At 42.8% G+C, this 26,935-nt stretch overlaps 2 protein-coding genes across 7 annotated transcripts in view; one reads left to right on the forward strand and one right to left on the reverse strand.

Annotated features, from left to right (window-relative positions):
- On the reverse strand, window positions 1–21,495 carry Rad51ap1 (RAD51 associated protein 1). 3 transcript variants are annotated; one of them, XM_052721290.1, is made up of 9 exons: window positions 21,330–21,495; window positions 12,386–12,441; window positions 10,669–10,807; window positions 7,476–7,585; window positions 5,668–5,754; window positions 5,082–5,243; window positions 3,876–4,037; window positions 2,030–2,179; window positions 1–1,039 (listed from the first exon to the last, which is right to left on the reverse strand). In XM_052721290.1, exons 1-9 carry the CDS (start codon window positions 21,344–21,346, stop codon window positions 894–896), a joined length of 1,029 nt encoding a protein of 342 aa, XP_052577250.1. In that variant the 5' UTR covers window positions 21,347–21,495; the 3' UTR covers window positions 1–893. The 3 variants fall into 3 exon arrangements, with proteins under 3 accessions (XP_052577250.1, XP_052577249.1, XP_052577253.1); XM_052721289.1 differs by having other exon boundaries at window positions 5,082–5,246; window positions 21,330–21,493; XM_052721293.1 differs by having other exon boundaries at window positions 3,888–4,037; window positions 5,082–5,246; window positions 21,330–21,492.
- Window positions 21,496–21,751: 256 nt separating this feature from the next.
- The window catches only part of CUNH12orf4 (chromosome unknown C12orf4 homolog), a 37,068-nt gene continuing 31,884 nt past the window's right edge, over window positions 21,752–26,935 (forward strand). Inside the window, exons 1-2 of one of the 4 annotated variants that reach the window (XM_052719989.1) lie at window positions 21,752–21,869; window positions 24,786–24,980. In XM_052719989.1, coding sequence (XP_052575949.1) covers window positions 24,803–24,980 — 178 coding nt within the window. In that variant the 5' untranslated portion in view covers window positions 21,752–21,869; window positions 24,786–24,802. Of the gene's footprint in view, window positions 21,870–23,666; window positions 23,709–24,785; window positions 24,981–26,935 lie in introns of those variants that run through there. The other 3 variants (XM_052719992.1, XM_052719990.1, XM_052719991.1) reach the window with 3 other exon arrangements.

The following is a 26,935-nucleotide window of genomic DNA, read 5'->3' on the forward strand; positions in this document are numbered from 1 at the left end:
TAGGCAAAAGCTCACTTTAATCATAATTCAAAGCTGCTTCTTCTCATGGTAACACAGAAGTCTCACAGCTGAGAACTAAGCAAGGCATTGCACATTTTATGGTAAACATTAAATTTTTTACTAAAAAGTGATCAGGAACAAGTTGATAGTCTCACCATAAAAATAATTACTTTTACCGAAAATGAATCCAACTTCCTGAAAAACTGTGTTAGCTAATACAGGGGTGACAAGTTGACAGCCAGTCTTCCAAGCTCTGGCTTAATCTGAAGTGATGAAGACACTCCTTCCCCTTGCTTATGGTGACCACAGAAGACTCATTTACCAAAATGTAGACTGGTGGATACATGGTATCAAAGAACACATTTTTAAACATTTTCACTTTATTAAAGTTTTGACAATGAAGAGTTCATAAAGTATTATTAAATTCTATCTGCTGTACAATAACTGTATGTTCTCACGTAGGGAACACATGCTGCAGTTATCATTTTAATATGTACAAAAGCAGAATCCTTACTAAGGACAACCTGGATAAATAGCAAGCTAATAACAAACCTAAAGAAACACAGTAGCAGGAAAGATTTCAGAAACGCCTCCTGAAGGAACCAGATCTCCCCTTGCCAGACACTCTGAAGAGCTGGGAGACATATCATGTGACTACAGATGTGTCAGAGCCAAGTGACAGTGACTTATGAACCATAAGAAAACACAACACATTCTTCAGGAGTGACATGAGGAGAGCCTCCAAGAACCCTCTGCTGAAAGACAGAAAAGCTTTAATGAGACCAGAATCACAAAACAGAGATCCTTCATGTGACTCATTAAAGGTTTCCTCCACGTGCAAGTTGAACACAACAACAGCTTGCAGGACTGAGGGTCCCACAGGTCCTTTCCTGCTACCGTACTTGGCTACTTGTGGCATTTGGGTGCAAACGCTTAACTGGTGCTAGCCGGGAGAGGCCCAGGCGCAGGCTCTGACTTGGGGACTTGGTGGGTGCTCCTGCCAGAGGGCTGCTGCTGGAGCTTCTGCTTCCGGAGGCAGCTGCAAGAAAACACAGAGGCAAACAAGCAGTTAGGTATATTGTTCTGTTCTGCAGAGCCTGTCAAGCGCAGCCCCAGATCAAAAGAATGACCCACACTGGAGCTCAGGAACCCCAACTCCAAAACCTTCAGTCTTCAATTTTTCTGGCTGTGCAGCAAAACAAACATATAAAAACAAGGACAAGTTTGCCATGGCATTTGTATTTGTTGCATGTTACAATGCTCAAATGCTGTGGGATGTTCTGTATGGCAAATGTGTTGCTAATTAGTCAATAAATAAAACACTGATTGGCCATTGGCTAGGCAGGAAGTGTAGGCGGGACAAGGAGGAGAATAAAGCTGGGAAGTGGAAGGCTGAGTCAGAGAGACACTGCCAGCCGCCATGATGAGAAACAGCATGTGAAGATGCCGGTAAGCCACGAGCCACGTGGCAAGGTATAGATGAATGGAAATGGATTAATTTAAGCTGTAAGAACAGTTAGCAAGAAGCCTGCCACGGCCATACAGTTTGTAACCAACATAAGTCTCTGTGTTTACTTGGTCGGGTCTGAGTGGCTGTGGGACTGGCAGGTGAGAGAGATTTATCCTGACTGTGGGCCAGGCAGGAAAACTTAACCTACACTCAAATGCCCCAAGCCTGAGGACTTGGTGAAACTGTGGAGGTCAGCAGATCTTGAGGCAAAACTTTGTTGCCAGGAGAAAAAAAAACTTCACTAATGCCCCTTGACTCTGCGATAGTCAGGGATGTGTCTGCAGACTTTTGAAATAAGAGTGTCTCTGTTTACTGCTGTTTTGTTTATAGTAATGAAAACAAATCACACTCAACCTTGATGCCTAATAAAGAAATAGGAAGATGGTAAACCGAAAACACTGGTGTGGAAGAACATGAAGTAACATGGGAACCGCTCACAGATAACTCCTGTGACTGACTAGGAGAGAGCTACCACTGGCAGCTTTCTAAGCTGGTGCGCTTGATAGCAAGTTACCATACCTGGCGGGACCCACTTGGGTCTCTTGCCTTCAGCTGAAGGGCTGCACATTTTTGCTGATTTCCTGCTGGCCTCAGAAGAAAGACCATCTGCCTCGGGTAAGGATGGAGAGTCTGACTTGACGGCAGCTGGAGCCATATCTACTGAAGTCACTGAAAAACATAAAAGAAACAATTGTCATACAGGAAGATAATGTTCAAGTCTAACATATATGTCTAAAAATGATGAAGTCTCATATCTTCCAAAAATTCAAAAGGCACAGATTACCAATTTGAAAACAAGGATCACTTACTGTCCAGGTGAGTAGTACCTGCCTGAAATCCCAGTACTCCAGAGGCTAAGACAGCAGGATTTCAACTCAAAGCCAGCACGGGCTACAAAGTAGGATGGTCTCAGACCAAACACCACTTACAACAAGCCTAAGACCACGACTTTGGATGAGCATTTCTGCGCCAGGCTGTGTGTCAGTATGAACTTTCGCCCTTTATGACAACTCCCACCTCAGGATCACTGACCCACTATCAGATAAGCGAACAGAGAGGTTAAGCAATTTGCCTGTAGTTTGATAGCTGTTGTTAGAGCCTATATTAGAAACCAGGTTTGACTTCAAAGGTCATACTTGTAACCATTTTACAAATAATGCCTCTTCTACATGTGCTGGAGACAGGGTTGAGAACCCTAGGGTTACAAAGAACACACGACGTGGCCAGTTCGTTCTCAGGAACTTACTGTCCTGCACTGCACACCAGAAGGAGGACAGCAAAGGAAGATCGGTGTCTACTGCAATGTGCTGACAGTCCAGCAATGCTCGGGAGGGAGGGAGGGAGCTTGGAACCTCGTGTGCTTAGGAAGTGTAGCGGAGATGATCACGGGCTGAGCTGAATCATGGCTGAATTCCAGTACTGGGGAGTCACAAGCCTTTAATCCCAGCACTTGAGATCCCATGCCTTTGTTATCAGTATTTGGAAAGCCACACGCCATTAATCCCAGCACTAAATAGGAAGTGAAATGGCTGGGTGGAGAAAGGCATATAAGGCGTGAGGAGACAGGAACCAGGAGCTTTCAGCTGAGGACTCAGAGGCTTGCAGTCTGAGGATTCATAGAGATAGGATCTCGCATTTGGCCTGAGGATTCCATAGTGATGAGAAGTTTCTCTAGTGGCCTCTTCCTTTGTCTCTGTGATCTTTCAGCATTTACCCTAGTATCTGGCTCTGGGTTTTTTATTTTAAGACCATTTAAGATTCGTGCAACAGGTCATGGTGATAAGACACCTGCCAGAAGACTGAAATATGAAGAGTAAGAATAAAAGTAGCATTTTGTAATAATCTATTAGGTAATACAGGCTCAAAAATAATCTAACTTTTGAACATAAGAAACAGGTGTTCCATGTCCAAGTTATCACAAATTTTCATTGTAAAAATCACACTAAGATGTTAAAATGGGTCCTTAAAACAGAGATCATGTCATGCAGGAAAGCAGAGACTTAAGCTCATACAGTCCTCACTGTTTAAACATCCAGACAGCATGGTCCAGCCTCTAAATGAGCAAACCTGGGATGGAGCTCCTGACCGTCACCCCTGTGTACAAACCCCAACATATGCTGAGGTGTTCTGAATGTCAGTGCTCTGATGGTAAGGTGTGGGTGCAGGGCATTTGCAGGGATGGCTGTGTGCTGAGGGCTGGAGGGTCCGTACTCAGTGCTCCTGGCTGCTAGGGTTCTCAGCTTTTCTGCCCACTCACAATTCCTTCTAACCAGAGACGAGCATCAGAAGAATACTGCACGGACGAAGGAAGATCCGGAAACAAGGAACAGGACTCTAGAAAGGAGGAGTTTGGGAGCAGGCTTACCTGACGCCTCACACTTGTGTTTCGATTTCTTTTCTTTGCCCACTGCGGGTTTTCTCTGCACCGCTTTCTTCTTCGTTTCTTTAACTTTACGTTTTCTCACTGCAAATTCTTCATCACTTTCTTCACTCTCATCAAAATTAGAATCATTTTCTGAATCTTCATCTAGAACAGAAAATTACATATTCTGTCTTTGCTCTAAAAACTGAGACTTCTGTTGCCTTATCTGCAATAGCCTCATGGTCACTCAACACACTAAGGATGCTCTTGCCTCTGTGAAAGCATGGTTTCTAACCTCAAATGTCAGCCTCTCCTGACCCGAAATAACACGTCCCATTTCACTCCCACTAGCCTTTTATAACCTCCACATTCCTTCTTCTTCGTGGTGCTTTATTTTCTACAGTCCCAGGGCTCAAACCCTGGAATCCACACTTGCCAGACAAGTGCCCTAGCACTGAGCTGCCTGAGCCCTTCGGCTTGCATACCATAACTCTCAAAACATTATGTATGTGTTTACTGTCTGTGACCCCTCACTAGAATTTGAACCGTTTTGCTCATTACGATCTCCCTAGTATCTAGAATATAGTAAACATCATAGGCATCAAGTATTTGTTCAGTGAGTGTTGATGAACAGGGTTATATAGTGACAGAAGGTTAAAATCTAAAATGTTGTATCTGATTGGTATTAATGTACAGACGTATTCTTTTAAATTTTTAACACATTACAGTGTTATCAAAGTCACCATATTTTCCCTTTGCCTTCATTTCTACTAAGTCTGAAAACAACTGATAATAACACTGTTTCACACCACTTTCAACTCAAAATACTTCCTAAGTTTCTGCTAGTTATAGCAAAAGCTGAAACCTGTTAGAACAGGTTAAGCGTTGCTCCACAGCTAGTGGCAGCCTGCCTGCCTCTTCAGCCTCTTCAGCCTCTTCCCCGGGAGTCCCACTGACTGCTCGTCTGTCTCACGGCTCAAGCCCTTCCCTCGGTCAGAAGTGGGACCTCACCCTTGCTGCCTGTTTGTCCAGCCACGGCTTAAAGGCTACCCCTAGACAGTTTCTCCCTCTGTGGCCGAGCTCAATGAACTACTCTAGGAGTTTACGACTTCAAAGGCTCAACCCAGTGCTTTGCATACGTCCTGCTCTCCAAGGAGTTGTTTTTACTGCACTCCAGAGGACTGACTGACTTGAAGCAGGGTAACTCACCAGCTGCACTGTCCGGCTCAGCGTCATCAGCACCGCTGCTGCTGTCACTGCCTTCCGAGATCGCCCTCCTCTGCCGTGGCCGCTGAGCCGTGGCTTTAGATGATGCTTTTTCCTCTCCTTCAACAATGCTGGTGTCCCCCTCCTCTACGACCTTGTCTAAATCTTCTGGAGACAGGAACATCAGTGAGAACTCTGGGCAGACCCTATGACCTCTGCTCCAATAACACTACACAGGCCACGCTGGGATGAAGTCCATCAGTCTCCCAGCAATAGCCTCTGCTTTTAAGGGTTATTCTGAGACCCTAAAGAATCATTGCCAAAGAACTCTCCAGATGGCACTGGGAAAATGCAGCCCTTGAGTGGTCACCCATTGTGGAATGGAGGGCCTGAGTAGTCACAACTGTCCAGTAGGGAAGAAAGGAGGTCTGCAGTCAGAACAAGACTAAAGCATAAAGAAACAAAGACCAGGAGATAGAAAGCCTTGAGACATGGGAAGACTTTGTTCTAGCTATGGGCACAGGAACTTAAAACAAGTTAGAACACAGTACTGTGAATGACAAGAACTGTTATTAACGTCAAAACGTACCTGAATTATCACTGGTTCCACTGCAGTTAGAGACAGGAGGAGACTCCTCTGTTATCTCTGCTTTCCTATTGCTGTGTTCGTCAGTGCCTAGCATAGGAGGTAAGCAAAGAGCTTCAGATGCATCCTAACCAGTGTCTAAAAGGCAGGAACATGACCAATGGACCATATGAACACACAACCAGGATGAACCACCCTGGATCCCACCAGCCCAGTGGTTTAACTTGGAGGAGCCAGCATATGGCACCAGTCTGGGCTCTACAATAAGACTGGGGTTCATCATCGGACTCCATATGTAAACTTTCCTATCTCCTCTAGATTTAATTTCCCTGTCTGGAATATAAAGATAATCATGTCTTATGTGATTATTGTGGAAGATTAAATTCAAGTGGAAACTGCTTATTATATGACCAAATACAGTCATAAATATCACTTCCGTGCGGACAAATCCATGCTCATGCTACCTTAAGCTCTGTGGTGGCTTGAGAACTGCCCCATAAGCTCACATATTTGAACTCTTGAACCCCACTGGCAGCACTGTTTGGGATGTGGAGCCTTGCTGAAGGAAGGAAGTCACTGGAGGCCTCGAGAGTTTATAGGCTCAGTCCCCTTCCAGGTCACTCTCTCAGCGCCCTGGGTGTGAACAGAAATGTGATAAGCCAGCTTTCTGCTCCCACATTGCTGCCATGCTCCCCCTGCCTGCCATTGTAGACTCTTAACTCTCTGGAACCCCAAGCCAAAATAAACAGCTCTTGGTCATGGTATTTTAATCACAGCAACAGAAAAGCAACTGATACAAACTCTTTCCAATCATTACAACCTACAAGTGATAAAGTGCTAGAATGTTTGCACAGTATGTGTGATGCCCTGGATTTCAGCCTTAGCACCATAAAACAAAACACAACCAACCTCAAGAATTTAGGAGACCTTTAAATAATGATATTGATAACATTAAGTCCCCATGCTGTGAAGAGCATTACTCAGTGAGGAGTGCTACTTCCAAGAAAAATGCCTGTATACATTCCAGTCTTGTGAGATGAGGTCTAATCTTCTAATTTGAGATATAGGACATGACAACACTCTTGACATTTCTGATTCCTGACTAATAGTCTTCCAATTAAAAACAGTTGATTATTAAACAGACAGCATTAACGTAAAAGCCTCATCTGTATTATCATATGCAAAAAAATTCAGAAGTGAAAAATCACAGAGAAATCTAGAAGTCATACTCTGAAGTCTACTGAACTTTCTATGAAGGTTGGTGCCTCCAATCTTAGTAGATAACACAAAGTATCACCATTAGGTCATGTTCAAGAAACTCTGATTTAAAAGATAAGGAACTGGACTGTTAGGACTGTCTAGCTCATTTGATCAAGATTGGACTCCTGATCAACTTTTTATTATATCAGTGTCCCACATGTACATCTCTTTGCTTGACATATAAAGGAGCCTGGGACTTACACTGTGAGGTGGGCTGCTTGATCTAATAAAACGTTGAATCCACCGGGCAGTGGTGGCGCACGCCTTTAATCCCAGCACTCGGGAGGCAGAGGCAGGAGGATCTCTGTGAGTTAGAGGCCAGCCTGGGCTACAAAGTGAGTTCCAGGAAAGGCGCAAAACTACAGAGAAACCCTGTCTTGAAAAACCAAAAAAAAAAAAAAAAAAAAAAAAAGTTGAATCCACAGAGGCCCTCGCCAAGTGCTCTTTTTATAGATCAAATCGTGTTCTTTCCTCTGTGAAGGCTTACCCTAAAAAGTATTTACAAAAACTGTAAGACACTTTTAAAGATAAACACACAGAAACAGAATTACTTTTCTCTTGAGACTTCTGCACCTGGTTGGTGACTGTTGGAAGTTCCTTCACAGATAAAGCCAGGGCAACTTCTAGGCCTCGCTGGAAGACCTTGTCATCCAAAGCCACCCTAAAACAGACATGTGAACAACAATGGGGTTTAATTTCGATTAGAGCACTAATACCACTAAATCTAAAAAGCAAGTTTCAGATTTTCCCATATTAGTACTGAAGAGCAGCTACCTTCCAAAAATGTTCCTAAAGTGTCCTTGACTGACTTGAGACTCCGAAAATGTAGCAAGGTCCTGCTATCCAGAGTACGAGTGTGGCAGGAGTAGCCTGCACCTCTGCTGACTACCGTTCTTGTAACTGTCCTTTCTCTTTACTATCAGTTCTGCCTACAAAGCTCTGGTTTACCCTAAGATAGACTCAGTTCACACGTCACTCCCACCCAGAGATCTCTTCATCTCATCCACTGCTGTCTACCTCTGTTCTCCCAATTTAGATTTTAACAAATACTTCACTACATACTATGCAAAGATACTATTCTGGGTGGAATACTAAAAGTACCCCCAAGGAATCTTCAAGGTGAATTAGGAAGGTGGAGAAATAAGCCATACCAATTTAGCCCAAAAAAGGCAGACTGTAAAGCCTTCCTGCTCAAGTTGACCTATAGTTCTCATGATTGTAACAGAAAAACACAAAGACAGATGAGGAAAAACTTGAAGAACTTACTTTTTAAGTAAGTTATACTGGTGGGGATGATTTTGGTCATAATAATTCTATGCATGGATGAAACTGTCAAAAAAAGTTTTATTGAGATATATTTCATGTATTATAAAATAGTTTTCTGCTTCCTCCTCTTCTTGAGATAGCGCATCATGTATCCTAAGTTGCCCTCAAAACTTAGCAAAGTATAACCTTGAATTTCTGGTCTTCCTCCTGAATAAAATGCAGGAATTATTGCACAGAAGGCAAGAACTCTACCACTGAAGCTACATCCACTGCCCCATAAAATGCACCCTTTTAGAGTAGATAATTCAGCAGCTTTTAGTATCTTCAGAGTTTTGAACACATCATCACCGTCTAATTTTACAACACTTCATTATCCATACCCACCAGCAGCCATTCCTAATTAAGCCATGCTCGCTGGTTTTATGTCAGCTTGGCACACTCTAGAGTCATTTTGGAAGAGGGACCCTCAATTGAGAAAATGCCCCCATAGACTGGCCTGAGAGTGAACCGGTGGTGCATTCTCTTGGTGTGGGAGGGCCCAGCTCACTGTGGGTGGTGTCATATCTGGGCTGGTGATCTTGGGTACTACAAGAAGGCAGGCTGAGTAAGTCAAGAAGAGCAAGCCAATAAGCAGAACTCCTCCATGGCCCCTGTATGGGCTCCAGCCTCCAGGTTGCTGTCCTGACCTCTCTCAGTGATGGACCAGGCTATGCAACTGTAAGCTGAAACCGTTTCCTCCCCATCTTGCTTTTGGCTGTGGTGTTTTTTCCTGGCAGAAACCCTGCCTGGGACACTGTTACCCTTCTCTCAGTCCCAAACAACCAGTAATTCAGTTTCTGTGTGGATTAGTTTATTCTGTACACTTCATACAAATGGAATAATATTTAATATGTGGCTTTGTGCCTACTATAGAAAGCATGGCATTTTTTAGGCTCATTCACATTATAGCATGTATCTGTAGGTCATTTTTTGTGGCTGTGTCCATAACAGATAACTTATTTAACCAATCGCTGATGGACAGACAGTCGCTTTCCTATTTTTAATACAATGAACGTTGCTAAGAACATTGACACGAGTGGACATACTTTCAGTTTCCTTGGGTACTACCTAAGCCATGCATAGAACAGTCCTATGTTTAACAGAATGAAGACTGCTAATCTATTTTCTTGGGTACCTGCATCATCTTACAACCCCACCAGCAAGGTCTGAAGGTTCCGATTTTGCCACATCTTCATTAACAGTTATTAACATCTGCTGTGGGATGGTCTGTATGTCAAATGTGTTGCTGATTGGTCAATAAATAAATCACTGATTGGCCCGTGGCCAGGCAGGAAGTATAGGCGGGACAAGGAGGAGAATAGAGCTGGGAAGTGGAAGGCTGAGTCAGAGAGACACTGCCAGCCACCATGATGAGAAACAGCATGTAAAGATGCCGGTAAGCCATGAGCCATGTGGCAAGGTATAGATTAATGGAAATGGATTAATTTAAGCTGTAAGAACAGTTAGCAAGAAGCCTGCCACGGCCATACAGTTTGTAACCAATATAAGTCTCTGTGTTTACTTGGTCGGGTCTGAGTGGCTGTGAGACTGGCGGGGGACAGAGATTTGTCCTGACTGTGGGCCAGGCAGGAAAACTCTAGCTACAAACATCACCTAGTGGGTGAGAATTATCCACTTCTGTTTGCCTGACAGCTAATGATGCTGTGCATCTTTTCATGTGTTTCCTGATTACTTCTATACCTTTGGAGAAATGCTCATTCAGAGTTTATACATTGAAATTGTACTATCAGCCTTTTTACCGTAGAGCTTAAATACTTAATATACTTTGGATGCAAGTTACTTAAGTTGTATCTGCAAATATTGTCTCTCACTCATGGGCTGAGCTTGTCTTATATTTAACATTCCATCCATGACATTCACAGGTAGAAACAACAGTACAGAACATGACATTTCTCAGTGCTAATGAACTTTTCACAGAGGAACCCATGACAGTAAAACATTACCTATCCCACCTACCCATATCCTTTTTGTACTATAATTTTGGGGTCTCTTAGGACTGCTTTCTCTCTCTTGGTACCAAATGATGAGATGTGAGGGTTAGTCTAGATACTATAGGACCTCTTCTTTGTTGGACAAATCACAGTAGGATAGAGAAAATAACTTTTATCTATAAGGGAAAAATGGTTTAAAATGTTAACACTGCCCTTACCCCTCCTTTTAACAAAGTAGCTTTGTGAGATCTGAAGGGGCAGAAATAGGCGCAGGGTTAGTAACATTACTATTTAATGTTACACAAATGTTACTAATAAAGAGAAAGACTCTAATGTTTGCAACTTTATTTTTCAAGTCAGAAAGCACTTAATGGCACCTCCCTGTGCAGCGATCAACACTCACCACCTGCTCAAATCCCCATTTAAACCGAGGTGTTGAATGAGCAAGTCTGACAGCAGCATGTGTTTTCTGGGTCTTACCTCTCACCTTTTTTTAGGGGCTTTCTCTGGCAGGATGTCTTCTTTCTGGAGATTCTTCAAGCTAGGTTTTGGTTTGTCCTGCTTTAACTCCTTTGGCACGGTTTTGGGCTTTTTGTTTCTAGGCATGGTTGAAGAAATAAAATCGTCTATTTTTGTATAAATTAAAAAAAGGAAAATTATTTTCTTGGCAGCTAAAGTTCATTAGAGTGTATCCACATTTTATGCATAATTATGTTTAATTTCTACCTTAAAAATAAAAAAAAAAAACAATTTGTCTCTACTTTCACTCATCCATCCCAAGATGAATGGCAGCCTGTATATAAAAAAAAAAAATCAACCTATCAAAAATAAATTCACTGAATACTACAAAGGTAATTTAAGACAGTTCATAAATGTCAGACATAACAAACAACCCAAAACCCACAGAACCATTAGGAAAATTGTAAAAATTTACCTCACCAAGTGGAAGGAAATCATTTTTAACCAAACTTCACAATGTAGCCCAGTATGTTACAAAGGTACATACATCACTAGTAAAAAATCAAGCCTAGAAAACAGGCAGCACCACTGGCGAGGCAGAGAGGATCCCAACAGCAGCTGCTGTCTATCCGATGCTGAAGGCCTTCCTATGATCTGATCAACTCTCCCACCCACTGCTGCTTCTCACAGCAGTTTCTGTCCTATAAATCCTCAAAACTCCTGTGGTTCTTCTCAGGATACTCAAGAAAACCCAGGTATGACACATGAATGTATACCTGCAGGATCACATACTTTTTAATAGAATTTGTTAACATATTTTTCTTTCATGCTTCCACATACAGAAATATAACTTAGAATTTTCTGCACATTCCACCCCATCTAGTATCATGAACAGAACTGGCAATCTCTAAGTACCTTGTCATATACCTTTGACAGTAATAGAAAGCTAAAAACTATCTGCTAGACTATTTTTTCTCAAGTTGTAGATATACTTAATGCAAAAGAGATTTCTCTGAACAGAGAAATTACTAAAGTATTTGACTTAAAGGAATATATGGTAGTCTGGGAAGGAAATACATGTGGAATATATATAATATGTGTATTACGGAAATATATAAAGGAATATATGTTGCTGTGATTGGTTTAATAAAGAAGTTAACTGGTCAATAGCTGAACAGGATAAGCTTAGCCTGGGAGAACCAGACTAAGGATGCTGGGAAGAAGAAGAGCAAAGTCAGGAGTCGCCAGTGAGACACACAGAACAGGAAGTGCAAGATGAAAGAGAGGTAAGGCCATGCGACAGAATATAGATTAATATAAATGGGTTAACTTAAGTTGTATAAGTTAGCTTGTAACAAGCCTGAGCTATTGGCTGAGCAGCTATAATTAATAGTAAGTCTCTGTGTTGATTATTTGGGAACCGGCGGGTGGGAAAGAAGTCTGCCTACAAATATAACTTACTTCTAGGATGAGACAATAGCTCAGTGGTAGAGTATTTACACAGCACATGGGAGGCCCTGGGACTGATTGCCAACACGCCACATACAGAGGAAAAAATATCCTACTACAAATAAATTGTAATTTAATGAAATGTTTCTCAAACTTTGATCAAGTTCTAATAACAAAAACAAACATTAAACGGCAAAGCTTTCAGGGTCTAATTTTCCAGATCTAACTCATGAATAATAAATTCTGAGGAAATAAATTTCTCAATCTGTTAAGCAAAAGTAAAAAGCTCTACTTACCATCAGAGTCACCACCAGAGTCCTCAAACTGTGAGTAATTGACTGGTTTTTTATTTCTATGATCAAGACAGAAAGTTTTCATTAATACAAATATTAATTTTTTACCGTCACCTTAAAGTTCTGAATAGTCTTGAAAAGAAAGACAATGTGGTTAGAGTCTCTTAAAAGTACTTCAATTCAAAATATTATTTGTATTTAACACAAGAACTTGGCATTAGCTGAAAAGCCAAAACCATACCTGATACACATGATGTGAAAAAAAATTAATTCAGGAAACCCCCAACATAAGGAGAACACAAATAATTTTCAATTATGTGGGAGCCCATTCTCGGGTTCCTTGTGGCTTTACCCAGCAGGTCCACATAGAGGATGATTAGACCACGGGCCTGAGTGCAGGTGTCTGAGATGGTCTGCACTTGGCTGTGCTGGGGGAGGAGGTCTTTTGCTCCACCCCTTGGCGTCTCTATAAAAACCCTGGGGCAGAGACAGTAGGGGCCGTTGGAATAGGTTCCAGGCCCTCTCGAGGCTATCCTTTATTTTCTATCTGTTTATCTCCGCAATACATCCTTCTATCTAATATTTCCTGCTGCTCGCACTCAAGAAAACTCTGGGGAACTGTGGGGGTGGTTGGGTAAACGCCCCACAGAATGGCGCCATGAACAGGAACTAAAGAAAAAAGAAAAAAGGGGACTAAAGAAAAAAAAGGGGGACTAAAAAAAGGGGGGACTAAAGACAAATGAATAGTGACTAAAGACAAAGTAATAGGGACTAAAGATAAAGGAAAATAATAGTTTTATTACAGAGTTTTTGGCAAAAGTGCTGAGTTCAGCACTGCCAGTGGATAAGGCATGCCGGTGTTATGGAAAATATATATTTTTTAGATATATTATTGAGAGGCAGGGGTTTTATCCTCGAGAGAAAAGGAAAGCGGACTGGAAGGATGTCCATTGCTGCAGCGCAATTCTCTTCTGTCAAAACTTTCTATCTTCTATCCCTTTCTCAATTTCTATTTGTGAAAAATAAGGCATAGGGTAGTAAAATAGTGTAGGAAAAACTTAGAAATGTAAGATTGTGTAGGAAAAAATAAGTAAGGCAACTAGACAGAAAAACTCTGCAATTTTCTAACTTTGGGGCCTATGAATGCAAACTGGGGGGAAAAAAGCTCTTCTTTGAGCTTATGGGAAGAAAAAGTTTCCTATGGAAGCTTTTGACCTGGGGACAGCTGAAATGCTAAGTCCAAGCGGCAGGAGAAAGTGTTTTCTCCTCGAGGCAAATATGGGGGTGTAAAAAGCCAAAGTTTAAAGTTGGGAAGTTTTGGGAAAAGTTGGTCTTTCTCCTGGGGGAAAAAAAATCTTAAACTATAAAGCTTTTCTTGGAAAATTTGGAGGGAAAATCTAAAAAGCCTTAATCTTAAACTAAAAGCTCTCAAACCTAAAAACTAAAGCCTTTAACTTTCTCTCAAAAGGGCAAAAATTAGAATCACCTGAAGATATTAGTATGGGGACCACCTGTGATTAGCTCTAAGGGAAAACAACAAACCTCTAAGACAGCAAAACCTAAGTTCTTTCAAGCTTTAAAAATCCTTCCTGCAATGCAGGAGGCAGGGACAAGTTCCTAAAAACCTCTCTTCTAAGCTCTGTCTCTTCAAGCTAGTAAAAGACAGTGGGTCAGAGTACCCTGAGGGAAACGCTTGGGAGAGTGTGGGTGAAAAGCTACAGAGAGCACAAAAGGGCGGGAAACTTTACCTAAGAAAGGCAAAAAAGCCAAGCTTTTCAGTTACAGCCGAGCTGAGGCATCAAGGGTTTTGTTTGAGCATTTCAAAATGAAAAAAGGTGCTCCTAATTATCCTAATGCAAAGATCCCCTGAGGCAATGCAAACTGTTAGCATTGTATCCTCTCTTCTGACCAAAAACCCAGAGGCCACTGGCCAGGTCTCTGAGTTGGAGTGCATTTCGGGGATCCTAGGGTTCCTGCAGTGGTAAATTTCCTGGAGCACAGAGCTGAGGCAGGAAGGTGCAGGACCCAGGGGAAGATTGCTAATGAACAACCAAAACTAAAGCCAGTGGGAACGGCACAGTTGTCCACTTTCCTACAAGTCCCGGGTTGATAGGTCCACAGCTGCAAAAAGACATCTGAGAAAAAGCTTTCCTATCAGAGAAAGGACCTTTCTAGGAAAACAGTAAAGCTGAACTGTGTCTGAAGCAGTTGTGCTGCTGAGTCAGAACGCTGTCTGGGGAAAGAGCCCAGCCAGGGCAGAACAGAACTATCCAGGAGTAAAGTTTTTTCTGTCAGAGAAAGCACCTCTTTGAGAAAAGCTTTGTTTCAACTGACTCCCTGAGATGAGGGGGAGTGTAGCCCTGAGGAGTGATTGCCTCTGGCATAAGCTCTGTCCTTGAGCACCCAGACAAGCAAACACAACCCACTAGGGGACTGGGCCAGGTGAAGGCCTGATGAGGCAAAACACCTGTCCTCATGGGAGTTTAGAAATGGCAAAAACCTCCCTTGCTAGATTCTTCAGTCTGTACGCAAACCACACAGACCCAGAAAACAAATGGACAAAAAGCCCCTACCTTCAGTAGCAGGGAAAGCGGCCACTGTAGTGTCGGAAACTGTTTCTGGGGTAGCGGGATAAACTGAGACCAAACTGGGAACTCTCTGGGAAAAAGACTTCGAAGAAACAGAAGGGACATATTCCTCCCCAGAAAATGCATGACCTGAAAAAGCTGCTAGAATCTGAGGCAGATTCGGGGGGAGGAAAAAAAAGCCCCTACTTCCAAAGGCAGCTAGCAGAGGTACAGAGCCGCAGACAGATACCTGAAGCTCTGCATCTCGGGGGGGAAAGAACAAGCAAAATGAGAATAAAGTCAGTGGGAGAAAATCTCTGAAAGAGCTATGGAAAAGCCATTGTACATGATCTTGTTTTTCACTGACTGGCTAAGGCAAACACAAGCCCCGAGGAAAGTTGCTATCAGAAATTGCCCACCTCAATTCATGCTAACGAGGCAGGTGCAGTTCTGATTTGGGGCCAGTGTCAATTGAAGGAGAAACACCTGTTAAAGCCAGCTGAGGAGAGAATAGGAATCTCCCAATGTCCCATAATTGAAAATGTAAAATGCTTGTTCAAATCTCCCATTGCAAAAGCAAAAAACTTTGTTCAAACCTCCTGGGCAAGAATTTGTAAGCAAGTCTGGTAAAAGAACCAGTTGACTCTCAGACCCAAAAAGAACTATGGGAAACGACTGATATAAGGGAAATGATAAGGGACTGATATTATTATGGACCGATATAAGGGAAATGCATTCTGGGAAAGGTAGTTTTTCCGCTAAAGATGGCGACATTGCTCTCAAACACTTTTGTCAGCTCGAAAATACATTCATGATAAACTTAAAATACAGCTTTTAAAAGAATAAGGAGGAAAATCATCTAAGAGTTTAAGTGTCAGTTCCAATGAAAAATTGAAAGGATACGAACTAGGTGCTTCACGGTTTGGGGCTCCTTGGTAAAATGCCTTATTTACCCTAATAGCTGTGCAAAGTTTTTATGATAGTTGGATGACAAAAGGCTACCTTTAAGAGCAAACAAGCCACTTTAAAATCCTTAAAAAAACAAAGGAAAGCAGTTTATACACTGAACATTGTCTTAAAAAGTTCTTTGCCTTTTGAACAAACTGCCTGCAATGAGTAATTCCTTTGCAAATCTAATTAAGGGTATAAGAAACAGGCATTCAAAAAGAAATGACTGCTTTATAGATGGGAAACAAACTTCAGAAAATCTAGCTGTCTTACAAAAGAGTTGCTTCACCTGAAAGTTCCTTATAAGAAATCAATGCTAAATATCACAGCTGCTAATAACATCAGGAGTTAAAGCTAATGAGGTGAAAATACTAAATCCTGAAAATGCTTTTTCTCAGAGTAAGCTAATGAAGGATATGTTTCATGAAAGAACATCTATGTTCTTAACTCTTTTGAATAGTAACAGTTTTAGTAAAAATACTGGAACTAACAACAATCCAGTCAAAATGTTTCAACAAATCCAAGACGCTATTCCACAAAAGAAAGCTGCCATGCTTTGTGGGCCATATTAGAGCTCACTCCAATCTTCCTGGTCCTTTAGCTGAGGGTAATGGGAAATGGAAAGATCCCTGCTCAGGATTATGGAAGGGTCCCAATCCTGTGTTAATATGGGGTCGAGGACATGTTTGTGTTTTTTCACAAGAGGAGGATGAAGCTCGGTGGTTACCGGAGCGTCTGGTAAGGAGCGTGGAACTAAGGAAGGGTCTGCTCCAATGATGTTCCTATAAAGGAACCAGAATGAAAGTGGCTCGATTAGTGTTTCTGAGGTTTTGTCACTGGTTAATGCAAACAGTGAGGAAACAGAGTTCGGAGCTGTGCCACTTTTGGCTTTACTAGCTTCTTTAGAAAAATACTTTATATCACCTAATAGTTGTGCAGTATTTGTCGAAGAGCTTTACAGCAGCTAAATACGGTAATTTCACTCAGCGTGAAGTTTTTCTGTAGAGCAAATCAAGAGTACTGCTGTAATAGAAATGTTTGTCTGAATTGAAGCACTTAGGGGAGCTATTATGAATTTGGGCGAAGGGACAGCCTCTAGTTAAAAACTCTACCGCTGACAGTGCATTTCTGCTGGTCCAGAATGGCTGAGAGAACTGGCAACTTTGGAGTGTGGCGTCATCCTGGGAAGGTTACAGTCCCCTAGCAACAACTATCACAATTCTATAACAACACTCATTAAATCCCAGTGCTTTATAACAAAGCTGACTATAAACTCTAAACTTTAGAAATGATGTATGTACTTCCTGTCTAGTTAAGAGAATCTTTCTAATAGAGATAGTGATAATAATTAAGAGTAAGAAATAGAAAAAGATGAAAATAAGATATGTGAGTTTGTAAAAATTCTCTTGTTAGATCTCTTTGTTAAGAAATCTTTAGGTGTTTGCGAAGTTAAACGTATGCTAATAGTAGCCCTATATAAGTTTGTAAAATAGATCTATAGAGTTCCTTTAAGAATATATATAAGCTTGCAAGAAGTATCTAATGTAGTCTTAAGACATATAGTAATAAGCTTGTAAGAAGTAAAGATGCTAGTTGTAAATGTAAGTTTAAATAAGAATAAGATGGAATGAATAGTAATAAGAAATATATTTGCTAAAGTAGTTCTAGTTTCCTTAAGGAGTATAAATAAGTAGATATTAATATGTTCTATGAGTTTGTAAAAACGTGTAAATGTTGAATGTGAGTCTAAATGCTTTGCAAGGAAAAAGGTTATATGTGAGTTTGTAAAAAAGTGTATATGTTAAGTGTGAATCTATGCTTAATGTATATGGTGAAAAAACCTGAGATACAGAAGTTAGTGTCCTAGAAGACTGCAAAGCAGGTAGTCTGAGCGGTTTGCAAAAGTTCCAGAAGCCGCTAAGAAGCTAAGAATGGCAGACGCCAGAACCAGCACAAGGCATCCGCAGCTGAGATCGTGGAAAATCAACGCAACACAGAAAAACCTGAGCTAACATCAAAAATGGTGCGGTTTAGAATACTACTGTACCTAAAAAGGTCTCTGGCTTGAGAATAAGTTCAGAGACGCTTGTTTGAACAAAAATTGTTAACAGCAAAAAGTTTTGGTTGAAAAACGTCTCTTCATATTTGGAAGTGAAAGCCTGATACTAGAATTTATTTCTTGTTTGAACTTTTTGAACTTAAAATGAGATAAAATTACAAAAAGATTTTGGTTATGGATTTCTCATATTTGGAAGGCTAGTACCAGAATTTATTGTTTGAATTTTAAGACTTAAGAAATGAAATGAATAGAGATTTCATTGATATGGGACAATTTTGAGTTTACTTATAGTAATGACCTAGGAACTGTTTTCTGGAATTGGGTTAAAAATGGAACTGTTTAAATGAAGAAATCTATTATTTCTACCTAGAATCAAGATGAAGTTTTGTGTATGCATATATGCTTTATTAATTGGTGATTCATGAATTGTTTTGTGGAACTGTTTATGTAAAAATGAAATTACTTACAGAACTGGTTTTGTGTTACAAATGGAACTGTTTAAATGGAGAAGTTTGGGTTTTCTAACTAGGCTTGAGATTTTGCTTAAATTATAAAGAAAAGGGGGAGAGTTAATATTCCTTAGTCTAATTTCAAAAGTTGTTTGAGTGGATTAATGTCATGTTTTTGTTAGTAAGAAATGCAAATGGGGTATATTAAGAGACTACTTTTAAAGTGTAACGAGTTTTATTAAGAAACTGCTTTTGGATGTTTTGCTAAGTTTTCAAAGTGTTAATGGTTAGATTGAGAAAATTGCTTTTCAATATGGGTTTGTAGGAATTGTATGAGTTTGGGTTCTTCTAACTAGGTTTGAGATTTTGTTTAAAAAATTATAAAGAAAAGGAGGAGTTATGAGGTTGAATTACGTTTGCAGAAATTATGTTTACCCTATTGATATTGATGCACCCTGGTTTTGTGGAGTTAAGGAAATATTTGTTTGTGAATACATCAAAGTTTTTCCTATGTTCTGTTAGCAAGAAAATTCAGATTGAGTTAAAGTTGTAAGACGGAGAAAATTGTTAACTATATATAGCACCATATATGCTAATTCAAATGGTTCTGTTAAGAGTTTGCTTTGAGTTATAAGATTGAGAGAATTGTGACTATGTATAGCAATATTTATGTTAACCTGTTAATGGTAATGATGAAGCTAAGGGATTCTTTAAGTTTGTAGTCACCTTAAGAGTTTTTGGTTTAGAAAGGGCTTGAGGCAGCTAAGACTGCTGTAGTCACCTTGGACCTAATTCAAAAGAGAAATGCCTTCTTTATCATCCTCTACTCCCATATTGGGAGGTGTAACAGCTATGGAGATTGCTGTAAGCCATTAATAGTTATTTTTTTATATATTAAGAAAGGGGGACCTGTGGGAGCCCGTTCTCGGGTTCCTCGTGGCTTTACCCAGCAGGTCCACATAGAGGATGATTAGACCACGGGCCTGAGTGCAGGTGTCTGAGATGGTCTGCACTTGGCTGTGCTGGGGGAGGAGGTCTTTTGCTCCACCCCTTGGCGTCTCTATAAAAACCCTGGGGCAGAGACAGTAGGGGCCGTTGGAATAGGTTCCAGGCCCTCTCGAGGCTATCCTTTATTTTCTATCTGTTTATCTCCGCAATAAATCCTTCCATCTAATATTTCCTGCTGCTCACACTCAAGAAAACTCTGGGGAACTGTGGGGGTGGTTGGATAAACGCCCCACACAATTAGAACTTATATTCTGTTGAGTGGCTACTGCACATTCATAAATTCCTCTGTGCTCATTTTTTGCTTATTATAATTATAATTTATATAATTATAAATCATCTCTCCAGTTTTACCCATATTTTAAAAAATCCCCCAGAGGTAGAGTCATAGTGGTTAAGGGTATATACTGCTTCCTCAGAGGATCTGAATCTGATTCCCAGCACCCACGCCAGGCAGCCCACAACCACCTGGAACTCCAGCTCTAGGGGTAAAACCCCTCTGGCTTCCTCAGGCATTTGCAGTCACATACACATACCCCCCTCCACACATACCCCTAAAAGTAAAATAAATATTTAAAAGAAATCTCTCTACAATACAAAACAATGTTTTTTAATGGGATGGTCACTTTACAATAGCTTGTCCCTATCATCTTTGTGGCAATTAAAGTAGGCGGAGGAAAAGGATACTCAATGTGAAAAGGTTATTTCCTCCTCCAGGAAAGAAATGTAAAGTTGTCCAGTTCCCCTTCTGATGTCTACTGAATGCCCTGTGCAGACAAGCGTGTTTATCAGTTGCCTGCTCTTTCAGGCAAAACTGGAGTTCTGTGAAAGAGGCTTGTGCAGCTCCTACTTCAAACTCGCAGGCATCTCCTTTAGAGAACCACTGTGTGTACTTCCCATGGCCGCACACTCAGGGAAGGGAGGGTGTTCACCTCATTCTCTCACTCTCCAGAGTTGAAGAGTTTGACAGCTGCATGAAATATGCCAGCATCTTTAAAAACTCTGGGACAGAAAATTAGTAAATCAAACCAAAAGCCTCTGAAAGAGTTAAGTGCACTCAGGTTGAGTTATAACATATACATCAATTCTTATTAATTCATGAAACACAAACTACCTATTGTATTCTGGAAACTCGGTAGGGTGAGAGCTATGCAGAAAACTATTACTTTTAAAAATGATTTTTAAATTATGTGTGTATTTGTGTGCCTGTGTGCATGTATATTCATATGAGTACAATGTCTGTGAAGGCCAGAAGAGGGCACTGGATCCCCTGGAGCTGGGAGAGCTGTGAACTGTCTGAAGTGGGTGCTGGGAACTGAATCCGAGTCCTCAGTAAGTTTAGTTTTGTTTGGTAGTGCATTACTGGGGATCGAACCTGGAGCCTCTCACGTCCTAGGCAATCACTCCACCACTGGGCCAGAGCCTCAGCTATACTCAGTACGTCTACGAAAACGGACGGATGGCCTAGCATCCCGGCTGTGATCACGGAGAGCAGACTCCAACTGTTCCATGGGCAGCCGAGAGGAACTGGCGGCACGCGACTGGTCACTACTAACTTGGGCGCGGGACGGTTCCCTTACGTGGGCCTTTCTGCCTAGGGGCTCGAGGGCCATAAAAAAGGCCCGTCCGCTGTTTCTGCCCCGCGGGGCTGCAGTGCTGAACACAGGGAGGCCACATCCGGGGGCGCTCGCTGCGACGGGAGGCCCGGGGGCGGAAGGCAGGCAGGCAGGCAGGCAGGGCGCCAGGCCGGCCACCCGGAGCCGCGGCTGGCTCTCACCCGAGACCGGCGACGATCATCCCCGCGCGACCCGCCGCCCCCGGTCAGACCCGGGCCCCTAGGGCCCTCACGGGGAGGACACCGGCCTCCAGCGTCCCCCCGCGCTTCCTCCCCGCCCCGCGGGGCGTCACCAACCACGCACCTGGCAGGGCGCACCATGGTGCCCTTCCTCAGTGGAGAGCGGCAGAGTCCTGGAGCTGGAGAGCGGCGGCCGTGGCGGTTTCACTTCCCGCCCAAACTCAGACATCGCGCTCCTCCCCGCGGAGCCCCAGCCCGCCAATCACCGCTCGCCCGCCTCAGGCGGCGCCTGCGTGTTAAGAAGAGCGCGCCTGCGCTCACACACCTTCGCCCTGTGCACGCCTTTCCGGATCCTGTCGGCCACGGACCCTGTGTTTGTTTTGTTAACGGCACTTTCGTCACCACAGCGGTGTGGTTCCGACTCTAAAATAGAGTATAAAAATAGTAACACGCCTTCAACTTTTATAACGACTAACTTAAAGAGGAATGGAGCAAAAGTATTTTGGATCGGAGTTTTCCCTGCGGCTGGAGGAGAGGGGAACAGAGGATAGCGAATCTGCAGAAGAGAATCTGTTGGCTGTAAAAACAAGCAAGAAGTCAGCTGATTTATTGGGCGGCTCGGCGTTGACAGCTCCAAGTGGTGCTTTGGCTTCCGAGGAAAGAGGTGAGCCCATGCCAACCGCGAGGAAACCCCTTCGCTGCGGAGGTCTCAGTGAGGGTACCTATTAAAGGCGTAAGGAACTCGAGCAGGCTTCCTGGCGACTATCCAAAGCGCGGGAGTGCAGCTTGGCATTGACAGTTCAGTAATGTGGAAAACTTAAGTTTGTAGGTTGCATGTTGGTGTGACAGAGATTTAAACTGGGTTAAGATGAATTTATCCTGAGAGCAGTGGACTCTCATAAGCAAATACAGCATGAAGATGTATTTTTATTGGTTTTGTTCTGTTACATGTATATAATGTATTCTGATTACGCTTTCCCTCACCTTCCCATATCCCCCTCCCATCCCTGCTAACTTCCTCATCCCTTTTAAACCCCCACTTCCCTACCAGTCCGCTTTCCAGATTCATGGAATGTTTGGTTTGGTTTTGTGGCCCGTTTAACTTAGCCAGACCTGATGAATGAGCATTGGATTGCATCTACTCGTTGGAGTCTGGTGGGGGCACTAATGGACACACAACTGAAGACAGGGACTCCCCTTTCCCTGAATCTGTCCTTAAAAAACCACACCCTTAGTAAGGCATTGGTCCCTCTGAGTCCCCACTTAGCTGCTGATGGGCATGGGTCCCCCGGAGTCCCCCCCTTAGCTGCTGATGGGCATGGGTCCCCCTGAGTCCCCCCTTAGCTGCTGATGGGCATGGGTCCCCCTGAGTCCCCCCTTAGCTGCTGATGAGCATGGGTCCCCCTGAGTCCCCCCTTAGCTGCTGATGAGCATGGGTCCCCCTGAGTTCCCCCTTAGCTGCTGATGAGCATGGGTCCCCCTGAGTCCCCCCTTAGCTGCTGATGAGCATGGGTCCCCCTGAGTCCCCCTCAGTCCCCCCCCCCCCTTAGCTGCTGATGGGCATGGGTCCCCCTGAGTCCCCCCTTAGCTGCTGATGAGCATGGGTCCCTGTGAGTCCCCCCCCCTTAGCTGCTGATGGGCATGGGTCCCTCTGAGTCCCCCCTTAGCTGCTGATGGGCATGGGTCCCCCTGAGTCCCCCCTTAGCTGCTGATGGGTATGGGTCCCTCTGAGTCCCCACTTAGCTGCTGATGGGCATGGGTCCCCCTGAGTCCCCCCTTAGCTGATGATGAGCATCGGTCCCTGTGAGTCCCCCCTTAGCTGCTGATGGGCATGGGTCCCCCTGAGTCTCCCCCTTAGCTGCTGACGAGCATGGGTCCCTATGAGTCCCCTCCTTAGCTGCTGATGGGCATGGATCCCTGTGAGTCCCCCCTTAGCTGCTGATGGGCATGGGTCCCTCTGAGTCCCCCCACCCTCCTTAGCTGCTGATGGGCCTATTCTTCTGCAAACCCAGCAGGCATCTGAGGCTGCCAAGGGCCTATAACTGCAATGGCAGTGTCTTGCCTAGGAAACGCCATTTTGTTGTCCTTCACTCTGTCTTCTGGGTCCTGTATGTTTCTACCCCCTCTGCTGCAGCGGTCCTTGAGCCTTCAAAACGGGTGCTATAAATGTGTTTGGGGCTGACTCGTCACTTATTCTCAGCACCTGTGTCCCCATGAGTCCGTGCATTCACTACTGTTCACTGGAAAGACACTTACCTGATTAAGGCTGAGAGTAGCACTGTCTCTGGGTCCCTCTGAGTCCCAGTATCAATATTTAGAAGGTGGGTTGACACTGTCAGTTTAACTGAACAATGATCTTTAGGTTCATCCTAGGACCAATGATCTTACCTGCTGTGGGTTTTTGACCAGGATTACAGTACCAGGCATGGACTTGCTCCTATGGAGCTGAACTCAAATCCAGTCAGAGCAAACTGGATACTCTCACAACAGTGAGAATGAACAGGTGGGCGCATCTTGTCTGGCAGGTTAATATAGTTCACAACTGGGTAAGACCATTCATAATGTTTCTCCCACAGCAGCCTGCATAGTACCTTCCAGGACTGTAAAAGCTAGCCAGCAGAGAGGAAACTTCGAGCTCAGTTCCAGCTTGAGTCTCTGTATCTTCAACTGAGCTGTGCAGTGTCTTTAGCAATAGAGTTTATCATCTAGTTTTTGTGGGCAACCAAGAATAATGACATGAATCTGTATTGTATTTTGGGGGGCTTCAGGTATGTGTGTATGTGTATATATACATATATATGTATATATATGCTTTTTTTTAAAGAGACAGATTATATGATTTAGGTAGAGAACAGCGTAAGGACTGGTTTGGTGGGGAAATCCTAGCAATGGGAAGTCCAGTTGGGAGGCTGATGAGTAGATTTTTAAGGGATGTTTATTCCTACTCTCTTTACTACACTTTCTTTTCTCTGAGTAGTGTCCAGTGTGCCTTGTGGGTGGCATCCTGTATGGTGTGTTCTCCTGTATATGTGCTTCCTACTTGGAGGCCTTTATTGTATTCTCTCACCCTTTCCTATCACATTTCACAACCACCATATCTAACATCTTCAAGATACCACCGGGTCTTCGTTGGTTTGGCTGCCTTTACCAGTCCCATAAGCTCCACACCTGCATCCCCCCTGTATCTTTCCTAAGGATCCTCTTACCCCTATCTCTGTTTCTTCCCTTGTGTTAAGTATTTTTTTATTCTTGCCTAGGAATAAAAGTACTTTCTGAGCATATTGTTGGCCTGAAATTAACTTTTGGGCTGATTGTGATGGTGTACACCTATAATCCCAGCACTTGGGGGTCAGGGGGCATTGAAGCAGAAAGATTAAATGTTTGAAGCTATTCTGGGCTGCACAGTGAGAACATGTCCAAAATGAAATGGAAGTAAAATAGAAATTGGAATAGTTGGTTCAGAATCGCATGGGTCCGGTCTCTGAGCTGCTGGGCTGTGTTTTAGAGGTGTTGCAGCAGTAACGAAACATGTTTCCTGTGGACGCTTGACTCATGGCTTTTGCTGTTGTTCATTCTACAGAAATCCTGCCGAAGAATATGAAGAAAAACCGAGAAAGATTCTGCAACAAGGAAAGAGAATTCGTGTACAAATTCAAGGTAGGAAATGAGCGCTTCGAACTGAGAGTGCCCCTGAGGTTTCCTGTGGACGGGAATGCCAGCCATTTGCATGGACGTCTGATGCTGCTGCACAATTTGCCCTGCTTCATAGAGAGTGGTGAGGACTGATTTTGTGTTCCTATAGTCTCTGTCATTGAAGTTTCTTGGCAGCACACAGATTCTGAACTTGGGACCTGACGTGTGAGACTGCACAACTGAATGTTAGACTCCTGAAAAAGTGACCAAAAATGAATTCAAAATCGGATGTATAGTGGGTTCATGGTGTACACAGCATGTACACTTGTATTGCTGATGCCACCATGTTGTGCTCCTCTAGTGAGTGCTGCCCAAAGCCTCCTGGCTCAGATTCCAGACTGCTCTTAGGCACTGCGGTGCTTTTACAGTTTTCTGTTCTTGTAGAAATAATGGTTTAATTGTGGAAAACAAAGAGTTTAGTATTTTCCTCTCCTCACTCCTCAACATTGAAGTTTTTAAAATCACTATGTCTTTAGGTTGTATTGTGTTAGGATGTTTGAGTTTTAAAACAGTTTTTATTACATTTATTTATGGTGTGCCACAGAGCCTGCGTGAAGCTAGAGAACAGCTTACACAGAGTTGGTTCTTTCCTTCCACCATGTGGATCCTGAGATCTAACCCAGGTTGTTGGAAGCAAGCATCTTTATCTAATGAGCCATCTCTTTGGCTCCTGAATTTTTGATTTTTTTTTTTTTTTGTTTTTTTTTTTTTTCGAGACAGGGTTTCTCTGTGTAGCTTTGCGCCTTTTCCTGGAACTCACTTGGTAGCCCAGGCTGGCCTCGAACTCACAGAGATCCGCCTGGCTCTGCCTCCCGAGTGCTGGGATTAAAGGCGTGCGCCACCACCGCCCGGCGAATTTTTGATTTTTAAAAGTTGCTGCTTTAGTTGCTGACTTTAGTTTTGTAAAAATTTGTTTAATAAATTTTGACATGAAATTAAGACAGAATTGCAAACAATTTCTGAAATGCCCTTAAACATATGTTTTGCCATTTTATACTACATATTTATGAAAAATGTCATTCTTGTCATTGACAATTATAAAATCAAAATGAAAAATATTAAAGATGCTCTACATCCTACAGTTTAACTCTTCAGCCAAGATTTAATTATTTGTGTAAAAATGAACAAGCACATCCATTCCATTAGTATACATCTTTTAGTCTTTGTGTGAATGTGTGTGGGGTATATATGTGTTGGGGTGTATGTGTGTGGGGTGTATGTGTATGAGATATGTGGGGGGGAAATGTGTGTGTATATGGGTATGGGATATGTGTGTGTATGGGTGTATGTGTGTGAGGTGGGTGTGGATATATGTGTGTGTGTGTTGGAGTGGGTGCAGGAGAACAGAAGTTGATATCAGATCTTCCTCTATTGTTGTCCACCTTTTGATTTTTTGGGGAAGAGTCTTTCATTGGCCCTAGAGCTCATCAGTTCAGCAAGATTTGCTGGTTAGTGAGTTCCAGGGATCCAATACTCCAGCCTCTGCCTCCCCAGTGCAGGAATTATAGGCACACACTGCTATACCCAGCATTTTACATAGGTCCTGGAGATTGAAATCATATTTACATGGCAAGCACTGTACTCACTGAGCCATTTCCCCAGCCTTTAATTTAGTCTTTAGTAAATAGTAGGATTTGTAGATACCAAGGTAACATAAATTTCCTCATGATTTTTAAACAGTATATATTTGATTTGTATACCTATTGTCTTAGTTAGGTTTATATTGCTGTGGTACAGAACATGACCAATAGTAACTTGGAGGAAAAGGTTGCAGTTGCAGTCCATCATCAGGGAATCAGGGCAGGACCTCAAGGCAGGAACCCCGAGGGAGGAACTAAAGCTGAGGTCATACTGCCACAGTGGGCCAGCCTTCCCACATCAGTCATTAATCAAGAAAATGCTCCTCAGGCCTGTCCACATGCCAGGCTTATGGCAACATTTTCTCAGTTGAGGTTCTCTCTTAGATGACTGATGTGTCAAGTTGACAAAACCAACCATGAACCTAAATATCCGAGTCGTGTAAAACTTTCTATGGTG

Source organism: Peromyscus californicus, unplaced genomic scaffold (genome assembly GCF_007827085.1).
Source record: "Peromyscus californicus insignis strain IS unplaced genomic scaffold, ASM782708v3 Scaffold_6__1_contigs__length_162567912, whole genome shotgun sequence".
NCBI lineage: Eukaryota > Metazoa > Chordata > Mammalia > Rodentia > Cricetidae > Peromyscus > Peromyscus californicus.